Below are 23,740 nucleotides of genomic sequence, written 5' to 3' on the forward strand. Positions count from 1 at the left end.
ACTCCGCACTCCTCCTCCTTCTCTTCTCTTCACTTGATTCTATTCTGCTCAGCATGTCGGTCTTCAACATCGACGATATAGAACAGGCTGTGCGCTCCAAGCTCGACAAAGCGACCTGGGACTTTTGGGCCGGCGGCGCGAACGATCTTATTACGATTGCGGAGAACAAAGCCGCCTATGAGGAATATCGCATCAGACCACGATACATGAGAGACGTCACCAACGTCTCGACCGCTCCTAAAAAGCCTCTCTTTTCTGGATTGGACTTTACTGTTCCTATCGGCATTGCACCGTCGTCTATGCACAAGCTGGCGCATCATGAGGCCGAGGCTGCCACTGCTAGAGCCGCAAAGGCCCATAACTGGCCGATGGCGATATCGTCGTACTCTACTCTCTCGCTCGAAGACGCAAAGGAAGCAGCCGGAGACTCGCTCGTTTTCTTTCAGCTTTATGTTTTTAAGAACCGAGATACCTCGACCGACCTGGTTCGGCGCGCGGAGAAAGCGGGGTTCAAGGCGGTGCTAGTCACCATTGACTCGCCGTTCCTGGGCCTGCGATTTGCAGAGGCCAGAAACAAGTTCACCTTGCCGCCTGGTCTTGCGCCTGGGAACTTTGCCGATGGAAGATATGCCGGGCCGATTGACTTCGCCGTCGACAGCAAGAGCAAGAGCAAAGGACCGGGCAAGAACGACGCGCTCAAAGACGGCAAGCCTAATATAGTCGATCCTGCGCTTGTGTTTGAGGACATTAAATGGCTCAAGAGTATCACCAAAATGCAGGTCTGGTTGAAGGGAGTGATGACCGCTGAAGATGCAGAAGCTGCTGTTGCCGCTGGTGCAGACGGTGTCTGGGTTTCCAACCATGGCGGACGCCAGCTCGACCAGTGCTTACCGACCCTGCATGCCTTACCTGAGGTAGTGGCAGCTGTCAAGGGTAAAATTCCTGTCCATGTCGATGGCGGTGTTAGACGTGGGTCTGATGTGTTTAAAGCGCTGGCGCTGGGTGCTGATTTTGTTTGGATCGGAAGGCCGGTGCTGTGGGGACTCAAGTATGACGGACAAGCGGGTGTCGAGCTGGTCGAGCGGTTTTTGGAGGATGAGCTCAAGCTGTGCATGGCGCTGTCTGGAACCGCGTCGGTTAAGGATATAAACAAGTCTTATTTGACTCATAGAGGTCCAACCTGGGCCAGGCTATAGTTATAGACGACTTTTGAGGATCTAAACAATTACTTATTGGATATAATACACGATTGCTTACATATCTAAAACTCAAAAGTAATCCATCCCGGCCATGCTAGTTCATCGCGTACAATGGCGCGTAACCGATCAAGCACAAATCTCTCTACTTTACCCACATTCTTCAAAACCGATCCCTTCCCATCCTGATCTCCAATCTCAGACTCGACCTTGATATTCCGCAAAACCTCAAAGTGCCGTGCCGAAGGGGTACTCATCATTCCCTCAGACACGCTACCCGTGCCGCCGTTGCCGCCAACGTCAGATATAAAACTGAAATGTATCCGGCGAGAGATGTACGTCAAGACAGCCATCGCGTCGACTTCAAAGCCGGTAACTGTCAGGCGGACTGGTAGAGTCAGGAACCCGGGTGCGGGGTAGTTTAGGCGTAGAGTTGCGGTGAGCACGATTCGCATGTCGCCCTTATACAGCACGTGAATCAGAAACTGCAGGTCTTCCTCGCGAACCGAGAACGGCGGTGGATCACCACTTGTGCTGCCACGGTTGTTGCTGCTGCCGTTTGTATTATTGTGACTCTGTCCGTGGTTGTCGGCAGTATTACTCCTCGCAAAGCTATCGGGTGTGCTGCGTTGTCGAGGATCCCTGCTTCGATTCAGATCACCTCCGAAATCATCGTCCTCGTCATCGCCGTCCACGATCGCGTTTTCGGCTGAAAGATCGCCTTCATCTTCGCTACTTAGAGAAGAAGGCGCATTATGGCCCATAGTCTCGATCTGCGCGTTATTCCACATGTCATCATCTTCGGCGTTGCGAGGCAAAGGCTCGAAAGTAGGCGACAGTAACGCCGCAGCGGCAGCGACTGAGATTCCGGGAAAGTGGTGAAACGAGCTCTGGATCGGTGGTGAGCGGATAAGTGGCGGCGTGAGCATTGAGTGGAGGAATGGCACATTGTTGTTTATGCTGCTGCTGCTACTGCTGTGGCTGGCGTTGTTGCTGTCGTTGGTGTTGGTGTTGTTGTAGGATGTAGATGAGGATGGCTCAGAGACTGAATTTGACTGTGTGTTTGTGCTGGTGTTTGTGAATCCTGGGTTTCGGAAACGAAGACTAGGTCCGTATGAGTTGTTGTAGCTATTGAAATTTGATGTTGAAGAGGACGCTAAGCCTGCTGAATAGGAGGGTGCAGGTGTGTGGTTTTGTGAATCATCTTGCGCTCCTCCCTGATGCTGCTGCTGTTGTTGCTCTTCATTCTCATCTTCATAAAACTCCGGATACGGATCCCCAATATGCTTAATCTCAAGCTCCGGCGCCGACGACCCGAGATCAAAAGCGAGCACGCTGACGTTGGCGATGTATGACGGCAGCGGGATGCGCTGGAACTGCTGGTGGAAAAAATCTCTGATGTTGTTTGACAGTCGCGCGTGTTCTGCTGGACCCAAAGCGTTCCAGTTCACGTCTATCGACATGTTTTACTGGATTCTCGGCGCGCTGCGACGACAAAGTGCGGATGGCGGTGTGGTTCGGATGTGGTGGTGTTGGGGTCGGTGATTTTGGCGATGATGTAATGTTCGTGTGTAACTAAAGCGGCCATTGAGTGCAAAACCCTACATTTATTTAAAACCCTACGACTCCACACTGAAGATAATGCAATCATCACCTATATTGGAAATAGATTGAAGGGCTGCTGTTCAAAATACTGAATCGTTCTATATCGTACATAGCTTAACTAAATGATAAATATCATCAGTACGGCTTAAACCGCCTGCTCTTATCCTTCTTCTTATCATGGTCTTTCTTGTCCTTGCGATCACCATGCGAGCCATGAGAACCATGATGCTTCTTGGACTTTTTGCTTTTCTTTTCACTCCATCCTCCTTCATCCACCTCTGGCACCTCAGGATCCGAGCTAGTGATCTGCCACGTCTTTACCACACCGTCCTCTCCTCCGCTGAGCATCAATCCGTACGTCTCATTTACGCACGCACACCGCACGACCTCATTCGCATGCGCACCGTCACACTCTATCCTGCTGGTAGGCAGAACCTCACCAGTCGAACTATCCAGTTGAATGAGTGCTAGTTTGCTCGTAGTGTTGCTACCAACGGCAACGTACCCGCTTTGCGTGTTGACGTCGATTATGTATTCGCATCCCCAGCTTTCTCTCACGTCGCCGTACTCCTTTCTCTGCATACTCTCGTCTTCTGACTCGTCGTCCTTATTTGTCTGCTTGTGAACACTCCACGTCTCGATATGCGAAGCGGCAAAGATCGCATCGTCGACACCAGGTAGGAAACCTGTCAGATGAACCGACGCGCCGTTATGGATCACCTGAGCTACTGCCTCGTCTTCATCCGCAATCGATGTATCGTACCGGGTAATCAAAGCATCTGTGCCCGCTGAAAGAAGAGAGTGTCGAGTTGTGGGGTGGAATGCAAGGACGGTGACATCGTCGTTATGAGAGTCCGCGTACGTCCGCAGCGGCGACGCCGGCGAGCGAACATCGAAAAGAACTACCTTCGCGTCCTGCGACACAAGCTCTGTTCCGGCAGCAATCGTATTCGTGAGCGGCGAGTACGCCAGCGAGAGCAGAGGCGAGCCACAGCTCATGCTCGCAACTGCCTTTGTACTCCGCAGATCCCACACCTTCACGATCCCGTCCTCGGCAGAGCTGGCCACGATATTTGGTTGATCTGCAAGCACTGATACGCCGCTGATGTTCTTTACGTGCGCGTTTAGGATCTTGCTTGTCTCTTTTATGCTGCCGCCATCGCGAGATCGCGTGAGATCAAATATTCGAAGCGAGCGGTCGGAGAGAGAGGCGATGGCTTGCGTCGACGACAGGAGGTTGAGCGAGTAGATGTATTCCGGGCCGTATGACACCGAGCTCAGAGGTAGCGACGGCTTCTGATATGTCAGTAAGGACATGTTTGTTCTATTTCTTACTGTTTCTTGTAGATATCAAAAGACGAGAAGTGCAGAAGCCAGAAATATTTTTGAACCCCCTCAGGTGCGGCTCACTAAAATCCCTTAATCAACCAACGCGTCGCTACCACGCTCGCTGCTCAACTTCCTCTTCTCTCACCAACAAGAACGAGCAGAAAGAGATATCCACAACATGTCTGACAAGCCCTTTTCCGCGCCGGTGACGCTGATCAAATACATGCAGACGCAAGGAAGTTTTGTGCTTGCAAGACCGTTCCGCTCGCCTGTGAAGCTCACGCCCGAAAACCGATCTCGCAAGATCGCAAACACCCTCGACCCGCCTACTGATTGCTCAGACAGCACGCAGTCCTCTCCTTCGCGGCATTTTTTATTCCAGACGTCGCCGAACTTGGAATCTCCTACGCCGTCGCTTGTTAAAACTAGCAGGTTTAGAGAGAAGTTTCTTAGTCCTACTAATGGTTCCGTTTTGTGCTTATAATCAGCTTTACAGCGACGCGTATAAACGCACATTCACACGCTTTGACTGACTCCTAACGACGTCATGTCTCTGTTTTACTGTCTAGAACGCAAAACTGTCGACCCGATCCTAATCAAACAAGAATCCTCCCTAGATCTGACCCTCCGCCACGTCCGCACCCGTCTGCAACAAATCTCCCAAGCCGAAAAACACGAACGCGCGACAGTAACCCTCCCATCCGGCGCTACAATTTCAGAAGAAAAATCGCTCGTCCAGCTAACTGACAAGTGGCGCACTGCATCCCAAGCCGCTGCGAAATATCTCTTTGAACTCGCGCAGGAACGGGTTGCGAAGATGGGCGGCGTGGCGGAGTTTAAACGGCGGACGCGGAAGCGTGGGTTCGACGACGACGATGACGACGATTATTACGGCGAAGGCGGGAAAGAAGCGCAACTCCGGAAACGGCTGGGGTTGGAGGGTAATGAAGCTGAGTTCCGCAGGCTGAGAGATGAATATGATTACGACGTTTCGATGCACCAGATTAAAAAAGACGAAGATGAGGACGTTGCTACCGGCGGAGGAGAGGAGGAGTTTACGATGGAAATGATGCTCGAATCGTTGAACGTCGAGTATAGCGTTGTGTTTCCTCGAGAGTGAGGTTTTTACTGTTTTATGTTTGCTCTTTTTGTTTTAGCTATTCTAGCACCGCTGTTGCTGTCTTCTATTTTGCCCTCAAACAAACGACACGAACTTTTATATCATTATAATATACACGTACACAACAAAAACCCAATGACTTTGAATGCTATATACTAATTCGGCACTTGCAAATTAAACAGAGAAGTAATTACTTCTCCTCGCGACCAATGACCGTCAACAACTTATTAAACACGCTGTCGAGATCACCCATCGCGTACTCGGGCTTCGTAAACACCTCGTCAACGATAGTAGGCGCGAGCACCACATTCTCTCTGAACGCAGCCGGGTCAGTCTCGCCATTTCCATTCGCGGTAGAGTCAGGAACCGTGAACTTGCCGTTACTCGGATGGAGAATGGCAGTCACGCCGATCCGCTCCTGCGCTTCGCCATCAGTCTCGTCTTCGACCTCGTCTGCCGATTCAGCGCCGGCTTGGACGTCGATAGCCGACGCGATGATCGCAGACGGTCTGTGACGGCCACCGATCTTGACCGAGTCTGGCGCAGAGACGGTGAATGCCATCTTATCGGTGTCGAGGAAGGTGAACCGCTGGCGCACACCGCCAGGTAATGAATGCACAGCCGCGATCGGCTTCGGGTGGACGAGCACGTGGACAGGCATGCTGGACGCTGTCGAGAAGATGTAGAGGTTGGCAGCGATCGAGCGAGCGCGATGGTTAGCGCGCGAGGTCACGACGTGGTTGACAGCGACGGCAAAGAAAGTAGGAGCCGCGGCCGTGGAGGCAACGCTGGATCCCGAGACCGTTGACGACGAGCCAAAGGCAATCAAGGACTTGGAGTGCTTCGGTGTGTAGCCTACTTGCGTCGACCAGGCGATCTTGTCTTGCAGGATGTCGAAAGTAGTCACTCGCGTAGGCGAGAATGCGACGATCGAAGTGCCGAGCATTCCCAGGCCTCGAATAGGGCCCTCGACAATTCCTGACAAAGTACGCACAATCTTGAACTCTTCGCCGCTGCGAGTACTAGTGCGGCTCGTAGCGGGAACAGAGATGACATGGATCAGAGATCCGATGCCCATCAACAGCACGCTTCCGTCAGCAGACCAGCTGAGCACGACCTCGTCTCGGTAATCTTTCTCCTCCTGAGCGCGATACGCCAGCGACGAGCGTGCGACACCGGCCGCGTATGTAGGCTCCATGATTTGACGCGTAGACCACTCGACCTGACGCGTTTTCACCTTGGGAAATCTAGGCCGCCAGAGCTTTACACCGCCGCCGAAGCAAGCAGTCACAAATGCACGTCCCTTGTGGTAAGTAGCGGGAGCGGCCGCGAGGGCAGCAACGGGGACGTTCTCGCCCATCGGCGATCGGACACGAGTTACCAGACTCCACGCGACCTTCTCGTTGTTTCCAGACGACGACTGTCGCTTCGACCAAAACTTGAGCACAACGCTAAGATCAGAGCGCGAAAGAAGGCCGTCAATCGGCTGGGTCACGGTCTCGTCAACGGTGGCCATCCAATCCTTTCCTGCGCTGAGTTCGAGCTGTGAGACTTGTGCGTCCGCAATGGCGTCTTCAAAGAGAACTTTTCCGGTCTGGAGCGTCCGCGCGACCACATGCGTGCCAACCTGCTCGCCCTTGACAGCGTCGTAGATCTGCACTTGGGCATTCGTGGCGGTGGGGAAGTACCAGTAATTATGAGGCGCCGACGGAGTTGTAGTCGAAGAGGACGACGCGGCGGTGTCGATAGTAGATGGGTAGAGAGCGTAATTTGGAATTGCACTGGCCCCGGCCTTGGCGATCGCGTTGATTGCAGCCTTTGTGAGCTCGACAACCTTAGACTGATTGGCTAGGCGGAGAGAGGCAGAGGTCGTCATTTCCGTTGAGGAACTGACGAGGGCAGCTGCGGGAGATGATGGGGACAAACTCGGAAATACGGCTTTGACGCTCGAGACTTGGAGACGAGCATCGAGATCGGTTGCAGCAAAGACGACGATGTCGTCGGAGTTGTCACCGAGCGAGACTGCGTAGGTGGTAGAGGTCTTGTCGACGACAATGTTTGTGATTGGGCCAGGAAGACGGGGGAGGAACTGGATGTTGCTGGTCTCGAGCTGCCAGAACAGAAGCACTTTCTCGTTTCCACCAGATAAGAGATAGTTACCATCAAGAGAGAACGAAAGAGCTCGGACGGGAGAGAGATGCCATTTGAAGGATCTGATGAGGTAATTTTTCGCTTCACTGGTTTTATAGGTCAAAGTACGAGCGAGCTGCTCTTCAGAGGCCTCAGGATCAACATGGGGGTAATAGAGATCGATCACGCCAGAAGAACCACCGAGGGCGACGATGCCAGAGTCCGAGACAGCGACGGTAGTGGAAACGCGTTGGCGGTAGATCGACGCGCTGATGACGGAGGTTTTGTAGTCAGGGTCGGCAAATTTGCCGACGGTGAGTTCCTCTGATTGTCTGCTGCGGCTAGAGGACTGGAAGATGAAGTGCGTGCGGGCGTGGGAGAGCGTGAGAAGGTGGACGTCTCGGACTTCGAGGAGTGATTCCGGCTGGGACTCTTCGGAGGGCTCGTCTTCGGTAACTGCCACTCGGACAAGGGAGATGTCTGTATAACGAATTAGAGAGGGAAAATAAATACAGATGGATAGTGAACGAAGATAGAGCTTACTCTGATCACGGGCTCCGCTCGAGACAAAAAGTACAAAAACTTTTCCATCTTCAAGGACGTCGACAATTCTATGTATCCGCTCGACACCGTAGACGGTGAGGTCCACCTTGGTCGTCGCGTTTGCGCCCTCACTCCAGTTGACATGCTGAATCTCGCCCGAGCGCATTGCAAGCCAGAGCTGCGGGTATCCTTCACTCGTAGGGCCGGCGGCGGAATCGAGAACCAGATCAACGACATTTGCAGCGTCAGCGATGGGGACGGCGGCTATGCAGTGATGAGAGGGAAAGGAGTAGAGACGAATCTCGATAGAGGTCAAGACAGCCAGGAATCTAGAAGAGTTAGCAAAGAGAGGATATACAGACTATGAGAGATCGAGAAGACGCATACCGATGGTCGTCAGAAAACACAGGAGGGATACTGGAAAGAGCACTCGCGCGCAAGCTGGACACCTTCCACCCTTCTCTGTTCGAGTGCTTACTCCGCTTACGGTGCTGTGTCCGCTGCTGCAGCAGCTGCGTGTTCTGTTCTGTTGTCATCTGTTGATAATAGTGAGAATCGTAGGTGAAAACGGACCAGAAGACGATATCTGGTGGATATCTGCCGCTGGGAGTTGTCGCAAATTTTTAATTTTTTGCTGAAAAAAAGTGAAGAAAGTTTAACTAATAAGGTTTATAAGCGGCACGGAAAGTTTGTAAGTGATTATGTCATATTATGAACAGCTGCAGCGCTGGCGGTCGCGTGAGAAGCTGTGCTTGCGGATTTTGAGTAGAAGTGTTAATTTGGAGAGAAGTGGAATGGTGAAAAGATGATATAACAGAGCTAAACAAGCAATTGCCTCCAGTACGGCGTGTAGAGGGGAGGTGGTCTAGTCATTTAATGCTGGTGCGCTTAGAACCACCCAACTGCATACTAAATCTACGTACACTGCGCCCCAACTTAATCCAGGACCCAATTTCTCCGAACGGAGTCATGAACAGATACGACCAAGATAAGAAAGAGGCCCCGGTTCCGCTCCTGCTCCAGAGCTTCTGCTTCTTCTCTTCCTCTTACTGCGAGTAAAGAACACAATGACCTCCTATCCTATCTTCAAGCCAGTCTTCCATCTCTACATCAACGCTGAGAACAGCGAGGTCGTGAGCACGTTCGAGAACGGCCGGCCAGGCAAGCGGAGTATGTTTAATCCATAACAGGAAGAACCGGTGGTTTCTCTGCATGTATATTGACTCTCCGCCATCCTCCAGTTTTTGTTCAGATTCACGAAGGATACTGTGACTCGACCGACGACCACTACCCGTTCAACATCAAGATCACGTCCGGCACGAACTGGCTCTTTCTCTCGCCCGACAACGTCCTCACGCTCGACGTCCGTCTCCGAGCCGAGACCGAGGACGGCCACGGAGTGTACATCCACTACGAGGGCTACACTAAGCCGACGCCGGCCATGAATGCCATCTTTGACGGCTCTGGCTCGCACATGGAGTTTGGCGAGACCGAGTTCTTTATCAAGCCTGTTATCGAGACCGATGCGCCGAAGGAGGGATGGGTGAACAACAAGTACCTCATTGGCAAGGGCCGCTTTGTGCGGAACGAGAAGGGTGTTATGGGTGCTGAGTATTATATCTCCATGTGCCAGTAGACAGTAGATCTTTGTGTCAATTATCATTGATTGTTCATGCATTAATGCATGATGGCCTTTAGATGGCTGTCGAGCCATGCTGTAGGGCAATGCTATGAGCGCCATTCTGCTACATCATATAGATCTCTTCAGTCAATTCTTAATTATATACAATAATTCTTCTCTTATACATTAAAGATTTATCAAACAACTACAAACAAAGCACACAAAGTACAAAAACAGCAGTCGAGATCAGATCCGTAAGTTCAATACTAAGCCGCGGCTAACCTCGGTCGGAGGCTCTGACGTTGATTCCACGCAGCAACTCTGCATATTTGACTCGTCACTTTTCTCTTTCACATTTTCTTCTTCTTTTCTGCTTCTTCGCTCAGATTTCCTGTTCTGGAGCCTCAGCCTGTCTCGCCCGGCTCTTTAGTCATCGGTCGACTTCCTCGTGCTCGCAATCCTGCTCCGTCGTCGACCAAAAATGATCGGCTCCGCGGCAAAGTACCTGACTCCCAAGCTCCCGCCCTATCCTGGCCCCTACACCGTCGGTTCTGTCGAGGTCGAGGTTCCGGCTCCTTGGCCTGCTAAATACGACGCTATCGGGACCGCCGTCGAGACTCTTCTTTTTCGTGTCTTTTACCCAGGTTCCGTCACCGCAGATGGCGCTGCCGAGGTCCATCCTTACTGGTTTCCCGGTGGCAACCGCGACTACATCAAGGGTACGTTTCATTATATTGTTCTACTCTATGTTTCCATATCAGAAATGTTCATAGAACAAGACTAATAATATATTTGCAGACTATGTCCAGTTCCTCGGAAAATCATCCACCATAGGCTCCCTTCTTGCTCGCGTGCCCTTCGTCGCAGACGCAGTCCTCCCATGTCTCGCAAACATCCCGCTCCTCGCTCCCCCTTCCGGTCACAAATGGCCCGTTATCGTCTTCTCTCACGGTCTCGGAGGCACCCGCAACGCTTACTCCCAGTTTTGCGGTTCCATGGCCTCGCATGGTGCCATAGTCATCGCTCCCGAGCACCGCGATATGTCGGCGCCCATCACATATGTCCGAAATTACAAAGACAACACATACTCCGAGATTCCTTATCGACGCATGATGGAGGTCAACGAGACTGCTCGCATTCTACGTACCTTCCAACTCACTCAGCGGGTGCGTGAAGTGGTCTCTATCGTCAAGGTCCTGCTCGAGCAGAAGATCGATCTCACGCCAGCATCTACAGTCAACAGCCGCGAGCCTGTTTCTATCAACCCCATAAACTTCAACTGGGACTTTGTTGATACGACGATCGAGAAAGTTTTGTACTCTGGTCATAGTTTTGGCGCCGCTACAACGATAGCGGTGGTTAAAGGCGTCCACCACCTGCTTGATTTCTTGTTCCAGAAGCCAACTGACGCAGTCGCAACCAACAATACCGGTAATGAGGAAGTACCCGACTCCATAGATCAAGAGTATGATCCAAATGATCAGTTTCTGCGTCCACACCCCTCAGCAGGAGTCGTCCTCCTGGATCCCTGGCTGATCCCGGTTTATCAAATGATGGGCATTCCGCTTACTGTTCCCGCGGTTGCCAACATGTCTCAGTCTTTTTATGGTTGGAAGTCAAACATGAACTTGGTCTATCAGCTCTTGTCAAACTCCGCCGTCCCTGAAAAAATCCGGCCAAAGACCGACACCGGCGTGCATTTGTTTTTGACCAAACCCTCAGTCCATCACTCGCAGAGCGACTTTGCGCTTCTCTTCCCAAGCTTGACAAAGTACGCCTTCAAGCTCCCTGAATGCACCTTCGAGACGCAGACCGCGGTGATGAACATGAACGTTGCCGGTTGCGTAGAGTTCCTACGAGAGTACGCTGGGGTTCAGTTATTCGACGTCACTGGCGATGCAGATGAGGGCCTTGTGCGCACGGAGAGTAAAGAGCATGAGGAGGGTTCGACTGAGACTGTTAGTACTGGGTATCTCGTCGCTGGGGGACAGATCAAGGGTTGGTCGAGGCTTGATGTTGAGAATGATATTACTGTTGTAGATATTCTGGAGGGTAATACTTAGAGTGTATATATTGTTTTTGATTTTGTTTATATCTGGTTGTTTGTAAATACATGCATTATTCTATTCCTACACACTACTTCAGTGCATTTCTTATCCAATCCCATCATACAGAACCCTATGACGTAGCGTATATCCTACAGCGTATATCTGTAGGGTTTCTGAGCGTTGTTAATATTTCCTTATACCATTACCTCTGATACTTCTCTGATACTACTCTGATATTTAGAAATGCTGCTTTTATCATTTCATCTTAGACTTAGACCAAAAGAACAAGAGAAGCAGTCGATAGTAGACGAAGCAAAATCATCACTGCTAAATGTAGGGCAAACTCAATTCGCGCGGCTCGCATTATCTTCAACCCACAGCTTCCGCTCCCATCAGCACCTTCCTCAGTCTCGGAACGCTGCAAGAACGGCCATGTCTTCTCTTCTTTTCCAGACAGTGCTGCGTAAAAGTACCGTGCAGCAGTCGCGGCTGTATTTGGTGCGCTTTATGGCGTCCCAGGCCCCGCGGCCACGGGCGACTCCTCCTTCTCCACCGCCCAATCTTGTTCCACCACCCGCATCTCGAAATATGAAAGTTCGGTATAACCGTAAGCAGGCTATCCGGCTGCTCATGAGTATGAATAAATGTGTTTGACTGTTTATTTATTGATTATGCTTGTGTTGTTAACCGTTTCGGTAGTCATCTCGGTCTGCGTCGGAGTCGGCACTCTGCTCGACCAGTTATTAACCTCTGATCTCCAACGCAGGGCTGCCAAAGTCCTCAGTGACAAAGGCCTTACAGAGGGAACATCCACAACCCAGCTCTCATCTCTTGAATCTCCCGAGTACGCAAATGCTTCTGCCACAGCCGAGGCCTACGCCGAGCTCACTACGCTCCTCGGCAAAGAAAACGTCTCTGCTACGGTCGACGATATTGCAAGTCACGCCGACTCGGCGTGGATTTCGCATCACGCGGCAGCCGGTCAGGCGCCTGGGATTGTCGTATTTCCCCAGTCGACGGAGGAAGTATCGCAGATTCTCAAAGTGTGTCATAAACACAAAGTTCCCATCGTTCCGTTTTCGGGCGGAACCTCGCTCGAAGGTCACTTCATCCAGACTCGCAACGGCGTGACGATTGATTTCCGAAGAATGGCCTCAGTTCTCACGCTTCACGAAGAGGATCTCGATGTTGTGGTTCAGCCCGGAATGGGATGGGAAAACCTGAATGAGTACTTGAAGCCGCATGGTCTTTTCTTCCCGCCTGATCCGGGTCCCGGTGCCGAGATCGGAGGTATGATCGGTACAGGTTGCTCGGGAACTAACGCAGCTCGGTACGGTACTATGCGTGAATGGGTTCTCTCTCTCACGGTTGTGTTGGCAGACGGAACTATCGTCAAGACTCGACAGCGACCGCGTAAGTCCTCAGCTGGATACAATCTCACCAATCTGATCATCGGTAGCGAGGGAACGCTAGGAGTTGTTACCGAGGCGACTCTTAAGCTTGCGGTTTTGCCGCAGAGTACTAGCATTGCGGTTGCGACTTTCCCAACCATTGGCCAGGCTTCGAAGACGGCGCAGGATCTCGTGCGGCAGGGTGTTCCGGTAGGAGCGGTCGAGTTGCTGGATAAGGAAATGATGCAGTGCGTGAACCAGGCAGGCCAGACTACGCGCACCTGGCGTGAGGAGCCTTCTTTGTTTTTGAAATTTGGTGGTACGAAATCCGGGGTGAAGGAGCAGATAGGGCAGACTAAAGCGATCGCGAAGCAGAACGGAAGCAACTCGTTTGTGTTTGCAAGCTCCGAGGCCGAGTGTACCGAGCTTTGGGAGGCGCGAAAGGAGGCGCTATGGTCTACGCTTGCTATGGGTGCCGACGAAGGAATGACGTGCTGGACTACGGATGTTGCTGTTCCCGTCTCGCGACTGGCGGAGGTCGTTACGAGTACCAGGGAGGACATGGATAAGTCCGGAATCAAGGGTACGATTGTGGGACATGTCGGCGACGGAAATTTCCATGCCTTCATTTTGTACAATGACGCCAATAAGAGTGTTGCCGAGGGCGTCGTTCATAGGCTTGTTGAGCGTGCTATCGAAATGGAGGGTACGTGCACTGGCGAACACGGCGTTGGAATGGTGAAACGGCCATACTTGCAGAGTGAGTTGGGCGAGGCGACCATCGATACGATGCGGAGAGTGAAGATGGCGCTCGATCCTTTGCGATTACTGAACCCGGATAAGGTAGGTCACGATGTAGTATCTCTCGTTAAAGGTTTTTTGCTAACAACCGTATAGGTTATAAGTATCGATCCCAAGGAAGTTATGCACAAGCTAGACTAGTCTGTCGGCGCAAATCAGTTGAAATGAAAATGTATACGATAGCTAGTTTATTAATCTTCTACCCCTCTCTCAAGTTCCTCCTCCAGTTTTTCTTGTTCCTTCTTCTCTTTCCATAGAGTGTAAGACCTTGGTTCTTTAATCGTAGCAGCGCTTCCCAAAACATAACCCTCATAAGCAGGGACTTCAGGAATCTCAGGAGGCTTTGCGAATGCTTTTGCCTCGTTGGGGTCCCGTTCTGCAACTGATAGATCTATCGTTGCATCTTTGATCCTCGCCTGCTTTGCCTTCTCTATCTTTTCTCTCATCGACTCTGGCTTTTGCTGTGGGTTTTGATCATCATCGTCGTCGTCGTTGTCGGGATTAGATCCTGATATCTGTTGGTCTTTTGTATTTGTTCGTAGCCTCAGTTGCTCCAGAGACATGACTGCATCTCCAATCTCGCTGTCTGTGACCTCATCCCGCTTCTTCGCCTTTGCCTCTAAAATCTCCTCGAGCAGTGCTATACTTTTCTCCCACTCTCCGTCCCCATTTCGAAGATAGGCTATATCCGGCCGCGCCCAGATTGCTTCGGAAGACAGTTGGGCGCGGTAGATCATTGAGGCTTGGAAGTGGCGCTTTGTGCAGTATTTGCGCAGGTAGGAGGATGGGGAGGTTGGAGAGATGCCTTTGGATTCGGTTGTGTATTCGATTTGGGGGGAGTCTTTGCCGAACTGCAAGAGTTGTGGTCAGATAATGAGAATCTCAAGATTTATAGTGGTAGCAGTAGACATACGACTTTCTTGGTAGGTTTTAGTGGACATATTGGGTATCCACAAGTGTGCAAGACATTTCGCTCGGATACAATATCGTCATAGTATTCTGGTGTCAGAAACCGTGACTGTCATACTTGTAATTAGTCCACACATTCACCTCAAAATAAAAATGAACTAAAAGCCACGCAACATACAGCATATTTGAGAAACTCGGGATCAACAGTCTCAGTCATAAACTCAGTCAAAAGAAGCACGATTGTGTTTGCCTGTCTGACGGGCAACAGCCCAGGCGCCACATATCTGCGCAAAACCGAGTTTGAAAATCGGATCAGCGGGGAAGGCTCTGCTGTGTTCTCTGTCATATCTGCTTATAGCTGTGGTGATCGAGATTGAGGTGGATTAAGGCCATGATATTTGGGACGAGGAAGATGAAAAACGTGGAAAAGTTGATAAGCCGCACTGTGAACTCCCAACTCGTGGATATCAGGAATTGGATCGAATTTCCAGACTTGCTGCAGACTCATACTCTTGTCTATATTCAGAAGCATTTCAGAGTGATTTGTATGAATATTGAGAGACTCTGAGTATTATCAGATTTGTTTGGTTGCGGATGTGGATTACTGAAATCGCATAGAAGCGACAATCGAAGCGAGAAAGTGGAGATATTTGCAGTCTATAACTTCAACAGCTACTCGCCATAGCACGGTAGCCTGCATATTGTGCTTTTGTTCGTTAAGAATTGAGTAATTTATTCAGTTAATTTCTTCTGAATATTATTATAACTAGAAATACACCTTCAATCATCCAAAGAAGCCGGTTCTTGCAACCTTGCAAATATCTGCTCGGGCGGTGCCTGTAGCAATTAAAACGCAAGTCACCCAAACAGACCATAACACATACACATACCCACTAAATCCACTCCACTTTAATACTCACCATCAACTCCATTGCAGACTCCAGTAGCTTAAGAAGTAGTAGTGAAGATGAGCTCCGGCTTCGGGAGATAATCAATCACGTGACAGGTTAAGGGTTGCAGAGGCCGAAGCAATTTTTATAATTTTCAGTTTTCCTCACGATATTGCCAGAACCCGCAGACTCCGTGCAAGTAAAAGACGCCGAAGAAGAAGATACAGGAAAAACATGGCTACGATTGAGGAAATTCGCTCGGAAAAGTCGCAGCTCGAGCTTGCGGGATTGAAGGTTCCCGATGTTGTGAAGCAGTCGCTCAAGGCTACTGCGCAGGCGCCGGTGGTCAGCCATGTCCTCGGCCTGTTTGACGCAGTCTCGAAGCGTCGGGCTGCGTTCGGACTCAGCACTCCGCCCAAGTTTGAGGACTTCTCGCGTGAGGTCGAGAAGGAGGTGTTGACCACGTACTATCTGGTTCCGGGCTTGCGGGCGGATGTCAACTACACCTCCTCTGTCAAGCCGATGTTCAACGTCATGCAGTCATTCGCTGTCGGCAACGGTCGCGACAACTCGTACTCGTTCGCTGGCATCTACGCGACCAACAATGTCTTCCTTCGTGGATCTCTGGATTCCGAGAGAGCGCTTTCGGCCCACATCGTTGGCCGTCTCTCGCCCGCTGTCGTCGGTCGCATCCAGGCTCACTCGTCTGAGCGCGGCACCCAGGCTGTCTACGAAGTCGATGTGCCCTTCGCGGACTCTATGCTGTGCCTCCGCGCGGCGAACCCTTCGCTTCTCGACACCAAATTCACTGGCATGTCCTCCTTCAACTTTGCCCAGTCGATAACCTCCAAGCTCGTCCTCGGTGTCTCGGGTGTGTGGCAGCGTCAGAGCCCCGACTACCCCGCCCAGGCCGGCTTCGACGTCGGCGGTCGCTACGCTTCAGACAAGTTCGTCGCTTCGGGTTCGATCTCGGCCCAGGGAATCCTTGGCCTGAACTACCTCCAGAAGTTTGACGAGCGAATCCAGGGTGCTGTCTCAACCAACATCGATCTGACCGGCATGGCCGCTGCCATGGCCGGCGAGAGCCCGGACTCTGCATGCACCACCACTGCTGCCGTCAAGATCGACGGACCGGACCAGTCCACCCTCCGGTTGCAGATGGACTCGCACTGGAAGTTGGGCTTTGTGATGGAGCGCATTGTCGCCGACACCATGCGTATGACCATCGGCTCCGAGCTCGACCAGGCTAAGAACACATGCAAGATTGGACTCGGCCTGCAGTTTGAGAGCCAGAGCGAGTCGGTCGAGGCCGTCATGCGGGAGATGCAGACCATGAGCCAGGAAGAGACGAAAAAGTACATCACCGTTCCACCACAGTAGATTACTCGCCATTGATTATACGATGTTCTTATTTTCCTAACAAAAATGGGTTTCCGGGTTTTTGTTTGTCGTTTTTCTGTCATTTTGTTTGTCATATCGTCACGTACATAGTAGCGTGTTTGTATCTAGTAGACTCTTCCCTTTTTTTGTGTAATTATGACTCTCAGACTGAAATACTGAATGCTTCTCTTTTCTTTCTTCATTGAAAAAAATGTTCCTTATTACGTCACCAGCAAAAATTATCGTCAGGGGTTTGTGTGGATCCAAGTGCGCAAACGTCGTGTGCATAAGAAGCTTAAAATGTAAACAAACGCGAGATCGCTGTGGAAAAAGATTAGACCTCGTCTGCTGCTTCTTTATCAGAGAACCTTAGGGGATATTTATCGCGGGTTATTGTTGTATTTGCATATTATCTAGAAGGACACACGATCTATGGCTTTGAATCAGGAATTGCAGCAGCTCTCCGGCTTGCTCGAGGCTTCCCTCAGTCCGGCGACTGCTAAGCAAGGTAGGCAGCAGAGAGCTCATGATTGACTGTCGACTCTTCTGATCACTGACACGTACTCTCTTCTTCACAGCCGAGCAATCTCTTCGTTCCGTGGAGACTCAGCAGGGATTTTCGATTTCGCTTCTCAAACTCGTGGCATCGGATCAATTCCCGGCTTCAGTCAGACTTGCAGGCTCGCTCTACTTCAAGAACTTCATCCGACGGAAATGGACTGTATGTAGAAGTATGCCAGTTCAATATCATGGGATATTCTTCTGACTGATGGAATCCAGGACGAGGAAGGAAATTATCTGATACCCATCGCCGATGTCGAGGCGGTCAAAACCGAAATTGTGGGCCTTATGATTTCTCTACAGGGCCCAACTCAGATCCAGCTCGGCGAGGCCATCAGCATAATGGCAGACAGTGATTTCCCCGACCGATGGACTACATTGATTGATGTATGTGAATAGCAATTGTGCTTTTGTCGTATAGCAAGAGTTGGCTAACATTCTGATCACTGCAGGACCTTGTCTCTCGACTGACACCAACTGATGTATACACCAACAATGGCGTTTTGCGAGTGGCTCACTCAATTTTCAAGCGCTGGCGTCCCTTGTTCTCTTCCAACGAGCTTCTTCTAGAAATCAAGCATGTGCTGGAAAAGTTCTGCGTTCCCTTCATGAGCCTCTTCCAGCAGACCGATGTTCTGATTACGCAAAACGAAGGAAATAAGGAAGCCCTGATTCCACTGTTTCAAAGTCTCCAGCTTATCCTCAAGATCTACTTTGATCTCAATTGCCAGGATATTCCGGAGTTCTTTGAGGATAACAAGGATGTCCTGATGGCTCTAGTGCTCAAGTATCTACAGTACAACAACCCTCTGCTCGTTACCGATGTAAGTAAGATCCAGGAAGTTACCTACTAAGAAAACAATTCTCACACTCATCTAGGATGAGGACGAAACCGGACCTCTCGAAGAGGCCAAGTCGATCATTTGCGAGCTGTTGCAGCTGTACACCCAGCGCTACGATGACGTCTTTGGAGAAATGCTTCCACCCTTCGTCGAAACTACTTGGAATCTCCTGACTACCATCGGCCTCGAGCCGAAATACGATGTTCTAGTGAGCAAAGCATTGGGTTTCCTTACGACAGTTACAAAGAATCAGGACCGTGCCCAAGTGTTTGGATCACAGCAGATTCTTCAACAGGTGGTTGAGAAAATCGTTTTGCCAAACATGTCGTTGAGACAAAGCGACGAGGAAATGTTTGAGGATGACCCGATCGAGTATACCCGACGCGATTTGGAGGGTTCCGACAGCGACACTCGTCGGCGTGCGGCTACGGATTTCCTGCGCGAGCTGAAGGAGCGATTCGAGGGACTTGTTACCGAAGTCGTCATGTCTTATGTTCAGCACTATCTGCAGACTTACAACTCAGACAAGTCTGAATGGAGGGCAAAAGATACTGCCGTTTATCTCTTTTCTTCTGTGGCAGTAAAAGGAACAGTGACCGCCTCGGGTGCGTCTGCGACTAACATGCTGCTTGACGTTGTTGGTTTCTTTTCGCAAAACATTGCACCTGATTTGGTTGCCAGTGATACCCACGCGATTTTGAAAGTCGATGCCATCAAGTTTATCCATACATTCCGAAACCAGCTGACCAAAGCGCAACTGACGGAGGCGTTCCCGGTTCTGTCGAGCATGTTTTTGGCACAGGATTATGTGGTATATACATACGCTGCGATCACGATTGAGCGAATTTTGTCAATCAAGCAGTCTGGACAAAACAATGTTCTTCTGTTTGATAAAGACGATGTTGCACCAGTTGCTGAGCAGCTTTTGACCAACCTTTTCAGGCTGATTGAGAAGGGCCAGACCCCCGAAAAGTTGGCGGAGAATGAGTTTTTGATGATGTGTTTGATGAGAGTGGTATTGACGGCAAGAGAGTCAATTGCTCCTTATTCGGAGATGATCATGCAGCATCTTGTCGGAATAATCACCGAGACAAGCAAAAACCCTTCGAATCCAAAGTTTACACATTACATGTTTGAGACGGTTGGAGCAGTGCTTCGCTATGCGGCTCCGACTAAGCCCCCGGGAACATTCGACTCTGTTCTGTTGCCGGTGTTTATGGGAATTTTGGGTCAGGACGTTACAGAATTCATGCAGTATGTGTTCCAGCTGTTGTCCCAGCTGCTCGATGTGGCTCCGACCAATGCACCTTTCCCGGATGGAATCGCGCCACTTGTTCGCCCAATTTTGTCACCGTCGCTATGGGAGACCAAGGGAAACGTTCCGGCGCTCACACACCTGCTGATTTCTATTCTTGCCCGAAATCCCGAGCTGTTCGTGCAACAGAGCTTGATCGAGCCACTTCTTGGAGTTTTCCAGAAGTTGATTGCTGCTAAAGCCAATGATCATTATGGATTTGAGCTTCTCGAGAGTATCCTATATAATATCCCGGTCTCTAACCTGCGAACGTACTTGCGCCAGATTGCATTATTGATCTTGCAGAGACTACATTCGTCTCGAACAGAGAAGCTGGTTGTTCGTGTTTCTCATCTAGTTTACTTCCTATCGGCTACTACCAACCCCGCAAAGGAGCTAGGCCCCGATTTTGCAGTCAGTCTATTAGACGAGGCGCAGCCAGGAATTTTCAGTGACATCTTTGATGCGTTTGTGGTGCCGGCGACGCCAAAATTGCATTCGGCGGTCGATAAGAAGATTGCGGTAGTCGGTCTCACGAGAATCTTATTCGAGTCTGCCAAGTTCAACTCACAATATGGAGCAAAGTGGGCACGAGGTGCGGAGATGCTTACCACTACGCTGCTCTCGGGAAGTTTGGTTGGCGTGTTTGACGGGCCAGTGATTACTGAGGCTACGATCGACCCGGTTGGAGATGAAGAGGTTTCTTTCGGAAGTTCATTCGCGCGACTTGCGACTGTTGCGGTGAAAGTAGTCGACCCTGCTCCGGATGTGTCTGATGCGAAGAAATATGCCGCCGCAGCTGTTCAGCGCGCGACCTCAGGTGGTGGAAGTGTAGCCCAGCCGAACTTGGGCAGCGTCACTCAGGAAGTGGGACAGTCTCTTACGCGGTTAGCGGGGATGGCATGAGTATAGATGGCGATAGACCGCAGGAGAGAACGATTAGCATAAGAATGAAGTCGAAAAGCGCGTGAACGAGATATTCTGTGATGTATGACGTTACGATATAGCTTCTAAGAGGAATATGAATTGCATTTACCTTATATTAATCTACCGCAGTTGCTGAATTACTTCACAATAGTTCCTATATTCATCATTACGTAATAATTTTTGGAACTGATTACTAACAAATGTAAATCTAAGTGCTAAAGCAGATAAGGTTTAAACAGCAAAACGTTTGTGCACTGCGCGCCGCTAACAAATTTCTTCCCAGCAATTAAAAGTAAGCGTGGATCAACTCGCGGTCAACTACGAAAGACTTCTTCTCTCCTGTCCTTCTTGCCGGATTTATCTGAAAATGATTATTCCAGTTCGTTGCTTCTCTTGCGGCAAGGTAATTAAAGCTGTGTTTGGTGTTGTTTCTGGGTGTGGTTTGTACTTACAAGCGTTGTATAGGTTGTCGGCGACAAATGGGAGACCTATTTGCAGTATCTCCAGAACGATATCACCGAAGGGTATGTACTAGTATTCTATCTTACGCAGTGTACTGGTAGTTTTGATGCTGACCTGCTTGTTTGTTGTATAGTGACGCGCTGGATAAGCTTGGTCTGAAGCGCTACTGCTGCCGTCGTATGATTGTGAGTATTTACCGTCTTATTACAGTCTCCTCAATGTTCGTACTAACTTTGACGTTTCCATAGCTTACTCACGTCGATCTGATTGAGAAACTGCTGCGCTACAACCCGTTCGAGAAGAAGGAGACGTACTAGATAGACTAGACTGGCTCTGAGGTTTGCGCTGTGCTGCCACATCAGTACTTGCCGAGACTCAAAACAGTCGTGGTAATAGTACAGAATAGAGGGGTGTGGCAACACCGGCAGTCTCAGAAGTGTACGATATTATCATATGAAGTGAGGGGATCGCATAGATCGTGCATCATCATTAGCAGCAAATCACTAGGTGATGGTGAGATGTACTCGATCATGATCCCGAAGTTTCACAGCAAATGCGAGAAAAAGTTATTCATGGAGTATTTACTTTTTTTGTTTTCCGGCCAAGATCTTTTGACATTCGGTGTTTGAATTTTCTTTTTATTTAACCTTGCGTAGTCTGAATTCATGACGGTCTACAATATGAAATGCTGTGGCGGTGGCTACGTTATGGAGTGGAGGGGGGATATAACGCCGACCACTATACACAGCACACAATGAGTGGATTACCTACAGATAATCAAGCTACTCGATCAAGGAAACACGATCATAGTTGAACCAATTCCAATTTTATGCATGAGAAAAATACAAAAGTAAACACAATGATGAACTAATGAGAGTCGAGCATCAGTAAAAAGAAAAAAACCATCCGTGTCTAAAGAAGCAAGGAGAGTGAGGATAAGTAAGAAAAGGATAGTTGTCGTTACTCTTTTTTTTGATCGTTAAGATAGGTATGTTGTGGCCAAGAAGACTGTTGCTTCTTTATGGTAGTTTTTCACGCTGTAGTTATTTTCGGTGGTGGTGTTGTTCTCTCACCATTCGTACTCGCCGGTTCCCTTCCCAAAAATGTAGTCCTTGCCATTCACATTGACGACTCCATCTTTGAGCACGCACTTCCATTTGTTTTTCGTCCTGCTAACTCTGTCGTAGAGACAAAGCATGAGCATACCGCTTTCTTCGCTGTCGTCTTCGTCGTTCGAGTTCAGCTCGTCTTCCGAGTCGTCAAGGTCGGAATTGATCGCATCAGAGTCGTCAGCGTTGGCAGCTGCCTTTCGGCGGGCGGCCGAAGTGGAACCAAGACCCAGGTCGTCGTCGTCTTCCTCGTCTTCGTCTTCGTCGGAATCAGAATCCATAGGACCGTCAGCTTGGCAGATTGTGAATGTGATTTCCCTTGATTTTCGTGAACGCTTGATAGATATGCCTGATGGTATCGATGGATCCTCTTTTGCTTCTGACGTAGAATCCGACTGTTTCGTCTTTCGCTTGAGAATGTGTAGCTCTAGCAGCCGATCAACGTCTGCTGTGCTCATCCCTTCTTCAATATTGTGTGTCGCACCATCTACCTGTGCAATTCTTCCACCTCCAGGAAGCATTAATCCACCCCCGAGTCCGTCACCGTTGTTGTCTTCCAGACCCGCTCGCTTCATCACGCCTTCGATACTAGCATTGGCAATCTCAGTCGGCACTTTCTCGTCCCGGGCGAATTCTTGGATGTGCTGGGCTGCGCGCATAGCTGCCATTGCCGGGTTGGAAAACGGCTGGGGCACTTGTGAGTTGATCATGTTGCTGCCGTAGATCGAAGCGTTGTTTCCAGACGGTGAGGATACCTCGTACTTGACATGAACGTTGTCGCCCAAAGCCCCAAGCTGCTGCTGCTGCTGTTGTTGATGCTGTTGCTGATACTGCTGCTGCCCTGGCATCTGAATCTGCGGCTCGGGATCATGGACTGGTTCCGGATCCCAGGGAAACCTGCCCGCACCCGCGAGCGAGAGCCGTTCTTGCCACAACAGTTGTAGCTCCCGAAGGGTCTCTTCGCTGATTCCTGAGTCCTCAAAGTCGAGCCGGGACGCATTGATCACATCCTCAATGACATCACGGTAGACATCACCCTGATCACCGGTTAGCAACCCGCTACTGATCCACGACACAAAAAAAGAGACGCAGAGAAGGAACAAGGAGTGTTTGCCACCGCCGCCCACCCACAAGAGACCGTCAAACATACCACAAGACTGTTAGACATAGCTGGCCAATTGAAAGATTCAGGAAGAGCTAATCCACTGTATCCAAAATTATAGGCCCTGCAGCGCTGTCGCAGTGATCCAAACCGAAACTGTGGGGAAGATGGTATTTATAGGAAGGGAAGGAATCGGGGAAGGAGCAAATCAGCCGAAGCGACTCTTGTCAGAGTCACGTGATCGCAAAGGCGGCAGCTCAGTGTCTGCTTCGGCGGAGCTGCTGTAGAGTCTGATTGCTAGAGTACTGAATATATACAAGTTATTCTAAACTATTAGAATTATTTATTGTCAATTGCTAAACCAATTCGCTTTAAAGTAGGACTATTGGAAATATGTGTGGTGTCGATAGGGTAGATCACGTGACTATTAACCGACCCAAATTGCCTCTGAGGCCGATTAAACACGTATCCGAGTTTGAT

At 50.1% G+C, this 23,740-nt stretch overlaps 13 protein-coding genes across 13 annotated transcripts; 8 read left to right on the plus strand and 5 right to left on the minus strand.

The window, feature by feature from the left end:
- Positions 1-10: 10 nt before the first annotated feature.
- BZA70DRAFT_278699 (FMN-dependent dehydrogenase) lies at positions 11-1,250 on the plus strand. The gene has a single exon (XM_064912634.1). The coding sequence runs from the start codon at positions 54-56 to the stop codon at positions 1,194-1,196; it is 1,143 nt and encodes a 380-aa protein (XP_064767962.1). The 5' UTR covers positions 11-53; the 3' UTR covers positions 1,197-1,250.
- On the minus strand, positions 1,251-2,734 carry BZA70DRAFT_278700 (uncharacterized protein). Its single transcript, XM_064912635.1, has one exon. The coding sequence runs from the start codon at positions 2,657-2,659 to the stop codon at positions 1,262-1,264; it is 1,398 nt and encodes a 465-aa protein (XP_064767963.1). The 5' UTR covers positions 2,660-2,734; the 3' UTR covers positions 1,251-1,261.
- An 81-nt stretch (positions 2,735-2,815) lies between these two features.
- On the minus strand, positions 2,816-4,158 carry BZA70DRAFT_278702 (WD40-repeat-containing domain protein). The gene has a single exon (XM_064912636.1). The coding sequence runs from the start codon at positions 4,116-4,118 to the stop codon at positions 2,937-2,939; it is 1,182 nt and encodes a 393-aa protein (XP_064767964.1). The 5' UTR covers positions 4,119-4,158; the 3' UTR covers positions 2,816-2,936.
- A 122-nt stretch (positions 4,159-4,280) lies between these two features.
- On the plus strand, positions 4,281-5,379 carry BZA70DRAFT_278703 (uncharacterized protein). Its single transcript, XM_064912637.1, has one exon. It carries the CDS (start codon positions 4,678-4,680, stop codon positions 5,248-5,250), a length of 573 nt encoding a protein of 190 aa, XP_064767965.1. The 5' UTR covers positions 4,281-4,677; the 3' UTR covers positions 5,251-5,379.
- Positions 5,380-8,580, minus strand: BZA70DRAFT_278704 (uncharacterized protein). Its single transcript, XM_064912638.1, has 3 exons — positions 8,311-8,580; positions 7,924-8,252; positions 5,380-7,860 (listed from the first exon to the last, which is right to left on the minus strand). The coding sequence occupies exons 1-3, from the start codon at positions 8,457-8,459 to the stop codon at positions 5,441-5,443; spliced, it is 2,898 nt and encodes a 965-aa protein (XP_064767966.1). The 5' UTR covers positions 8,460-8,580; the 3' UTR covers positions 5,380-5,440.
- A 245-nt stretch (positions 8,581-8,825) lies between these two features.
- Positions 8,826-9,859, plus strand: BZA70DRAFT_278706 (uncharacterized protein). The gene is made up of 2 exons (XM_064912639.1): positions 8,826-9,093; positions 9,165-9,859. Exons 1-2 carry the CDS (start codon positions 8,991-8,993, stop codon positions 9,557-9,559), a joined length of 498 nt encoding a protein of 165 aa, XP_064767967.1. The 5' UTR covers positions 8,826-8,990; the 3' UTR covers positions 9,560-9,859.
- A 4-nt stretch (positions 9,860-9,863) lies between these two features.
- Positions 9,864-11,680, plus strand: BZA70DRAFT_295432 (platelet-activating factor acetylhydrolase). Its single transcript, XM_064914487.1, has 2 exons — positions 9,864-10,263; positions 10,343-11,680. The coding sequence occupies exons 1-2, from the start codon at positions 10,026-10,028 to the stop codon at positions 11,605-11,607; spliced, it is 1,503 nt and encodes a 500-aa protein (XP_064767968.1). The 5' UTR covers positions 9,864-10,025; the 3' UTR covers positions 11,608-11,680.
- A 301-nt stretch (positions 11,681-11,981) lies between these two features.
- BZA70DRAFT_166837 (uncharacterized protein) lies at positions 11,982-13,950 on the plus strand. The gene is made up of 3 exons (XM_064909837.1): positions 11,982-12,226; positions 12,292-13,826; positions 13,881-13,950. The coding sequence occupies exons 1-3, from the start codon at positions 12,025-12,027 to the stop codon at positions 13,923-13,925; spliced, it is 1,782 nt and encodes a 593-aa protein (XP_064767969.1). The 5' UTR covers positions 11,982-12,024; the 3' UTR covers positions 13,926-13,950.
- Positions 13,951-13,964: 14 nt separating this feature from the next.
- BZA70DRAFT_278709 (uncharacterized protein) lies at positions 13,965-15,105 on the minus strand. Its single transcript, XM_064912640.1, has 3 exons — positions 14,872-15,105; positions 14,698-14,802; positions 13,965-14,635 (listed from the first exon to the last, which is right to left on the minus strand). The coding sequence occupies exons 1-3, from the start codon at positions 15,037-15,039 to the stop codon at positions 13,976-13,978; spliced, it is 933 nt and encodes a 310-aa protein (XP_064767970.1). The 5' UTR covers positions 15,040-15,105; the 3' UTR covers positions 13,965-13,975.
- Positions 15,106-15,750: 645 nt separating this feature from the next.
- On the plus strand, positions 15,751-17,196 carry BZA70DRAFT_278711 (eukaryotic porin-domain-containing protein). The gene has a single exon (XM_064912641.1). The coding sequence runs from the start codon at positions 15,818-15,820 to the stop codon at positions 16,961-16,963; it is 1,146 nt and encodes a 381-aa protein (XP_064767971.1). The 5' UTR covers positions 15,751-15,817; the 3' UTR covers positions 16,964-17,196.
- A 104-nt stretch (positions 17,197-17,300) lies between these two features.
- BZA70DRAFT_166851 (Cse1-domain-containing protein) lies at positions 17,301-20,706 on the plus strand. Its single transcript, XM_064909838.1, has 5 exons — positions 17,301-17,471; positions 17,542-17,684; positions 17,744-17,911; positions 17,977-18,348; positions 18,404-20,706. The coding sequence occupies exons 1-5, from the start codon at positions 17,396-17,398 to the stop codon at positions 20,564-20,566; spliced, it is 2,922 nt and encodes a 973-aa protein (XP_064767972.1). The 5' UTR covers positions 17,301-17,395; the 3' UTR covers positions 20,567-20,706.
- Positions 20,707-20,801: 95 nt separating this feature from the next.
- BZA70DRAFT_278714 (DNA-directed RNA polymerase, subunit N/Rpb10) lies at positions 20,802-21,850 on the plus strand. Its single transcript, XM_064912642.1, has 4 exons — positions 20,802-20,990; positions 21,053-21,111; positions 21,183-21,234; positions 21,298-21,850. The coding sequence occupies exons 1-4, from the start codon at positions 20,955-20,957 to the stop codon at positions 21,364-21,366; spliced, it is 216 nt and encodes a 71-aa protein (XP_064767973.1). The 5' UTR covers positions 20,802-20,954; the 3' UTR covers positions 21,367-21,850.
- Positions 21,851-23,428, minus strand: BZA70DRAFT_278716 (transcription factor IIA, alpha/beta subunit). Its single transcript, XM_064912643.1, has 2 exons — positions 23,309-23,428; positions 21,851-23,195 (listed from the first exon to the last, which is right to left on the minus strand). The coding sequence occupies exons 1-2, from the start codon at positions 23,324-23,326 to the stop codon at positions 22,119-22,121; spliced, it is 1,095 nt and encodes a 364-aa protein (XP_064767974.1). The 5' UTR covers positions 23,327-23,428; the 3' UTR covers positions 21,851-22,118.
- Between the last annotated feature and the right edge of the window lie 312 nt (positions 23,429-23,740).

The sequence above is a fragment of the Myxozyma melibiosi genome, assembly GCF_037950935.1.
Source record: "Myxozyma melibiosi strain Phaff 52-87 chromosome Unknown BZA70scaffold_6, whole genome shotgun sequence".
Classification (NCBI taxonomy): Eukaryota; Fungi; Ascomycota; class Lipomycetes; order Lipomycetales; family Lipomycetaceae; genus Myxozyma; species Myxozyma melibiosi.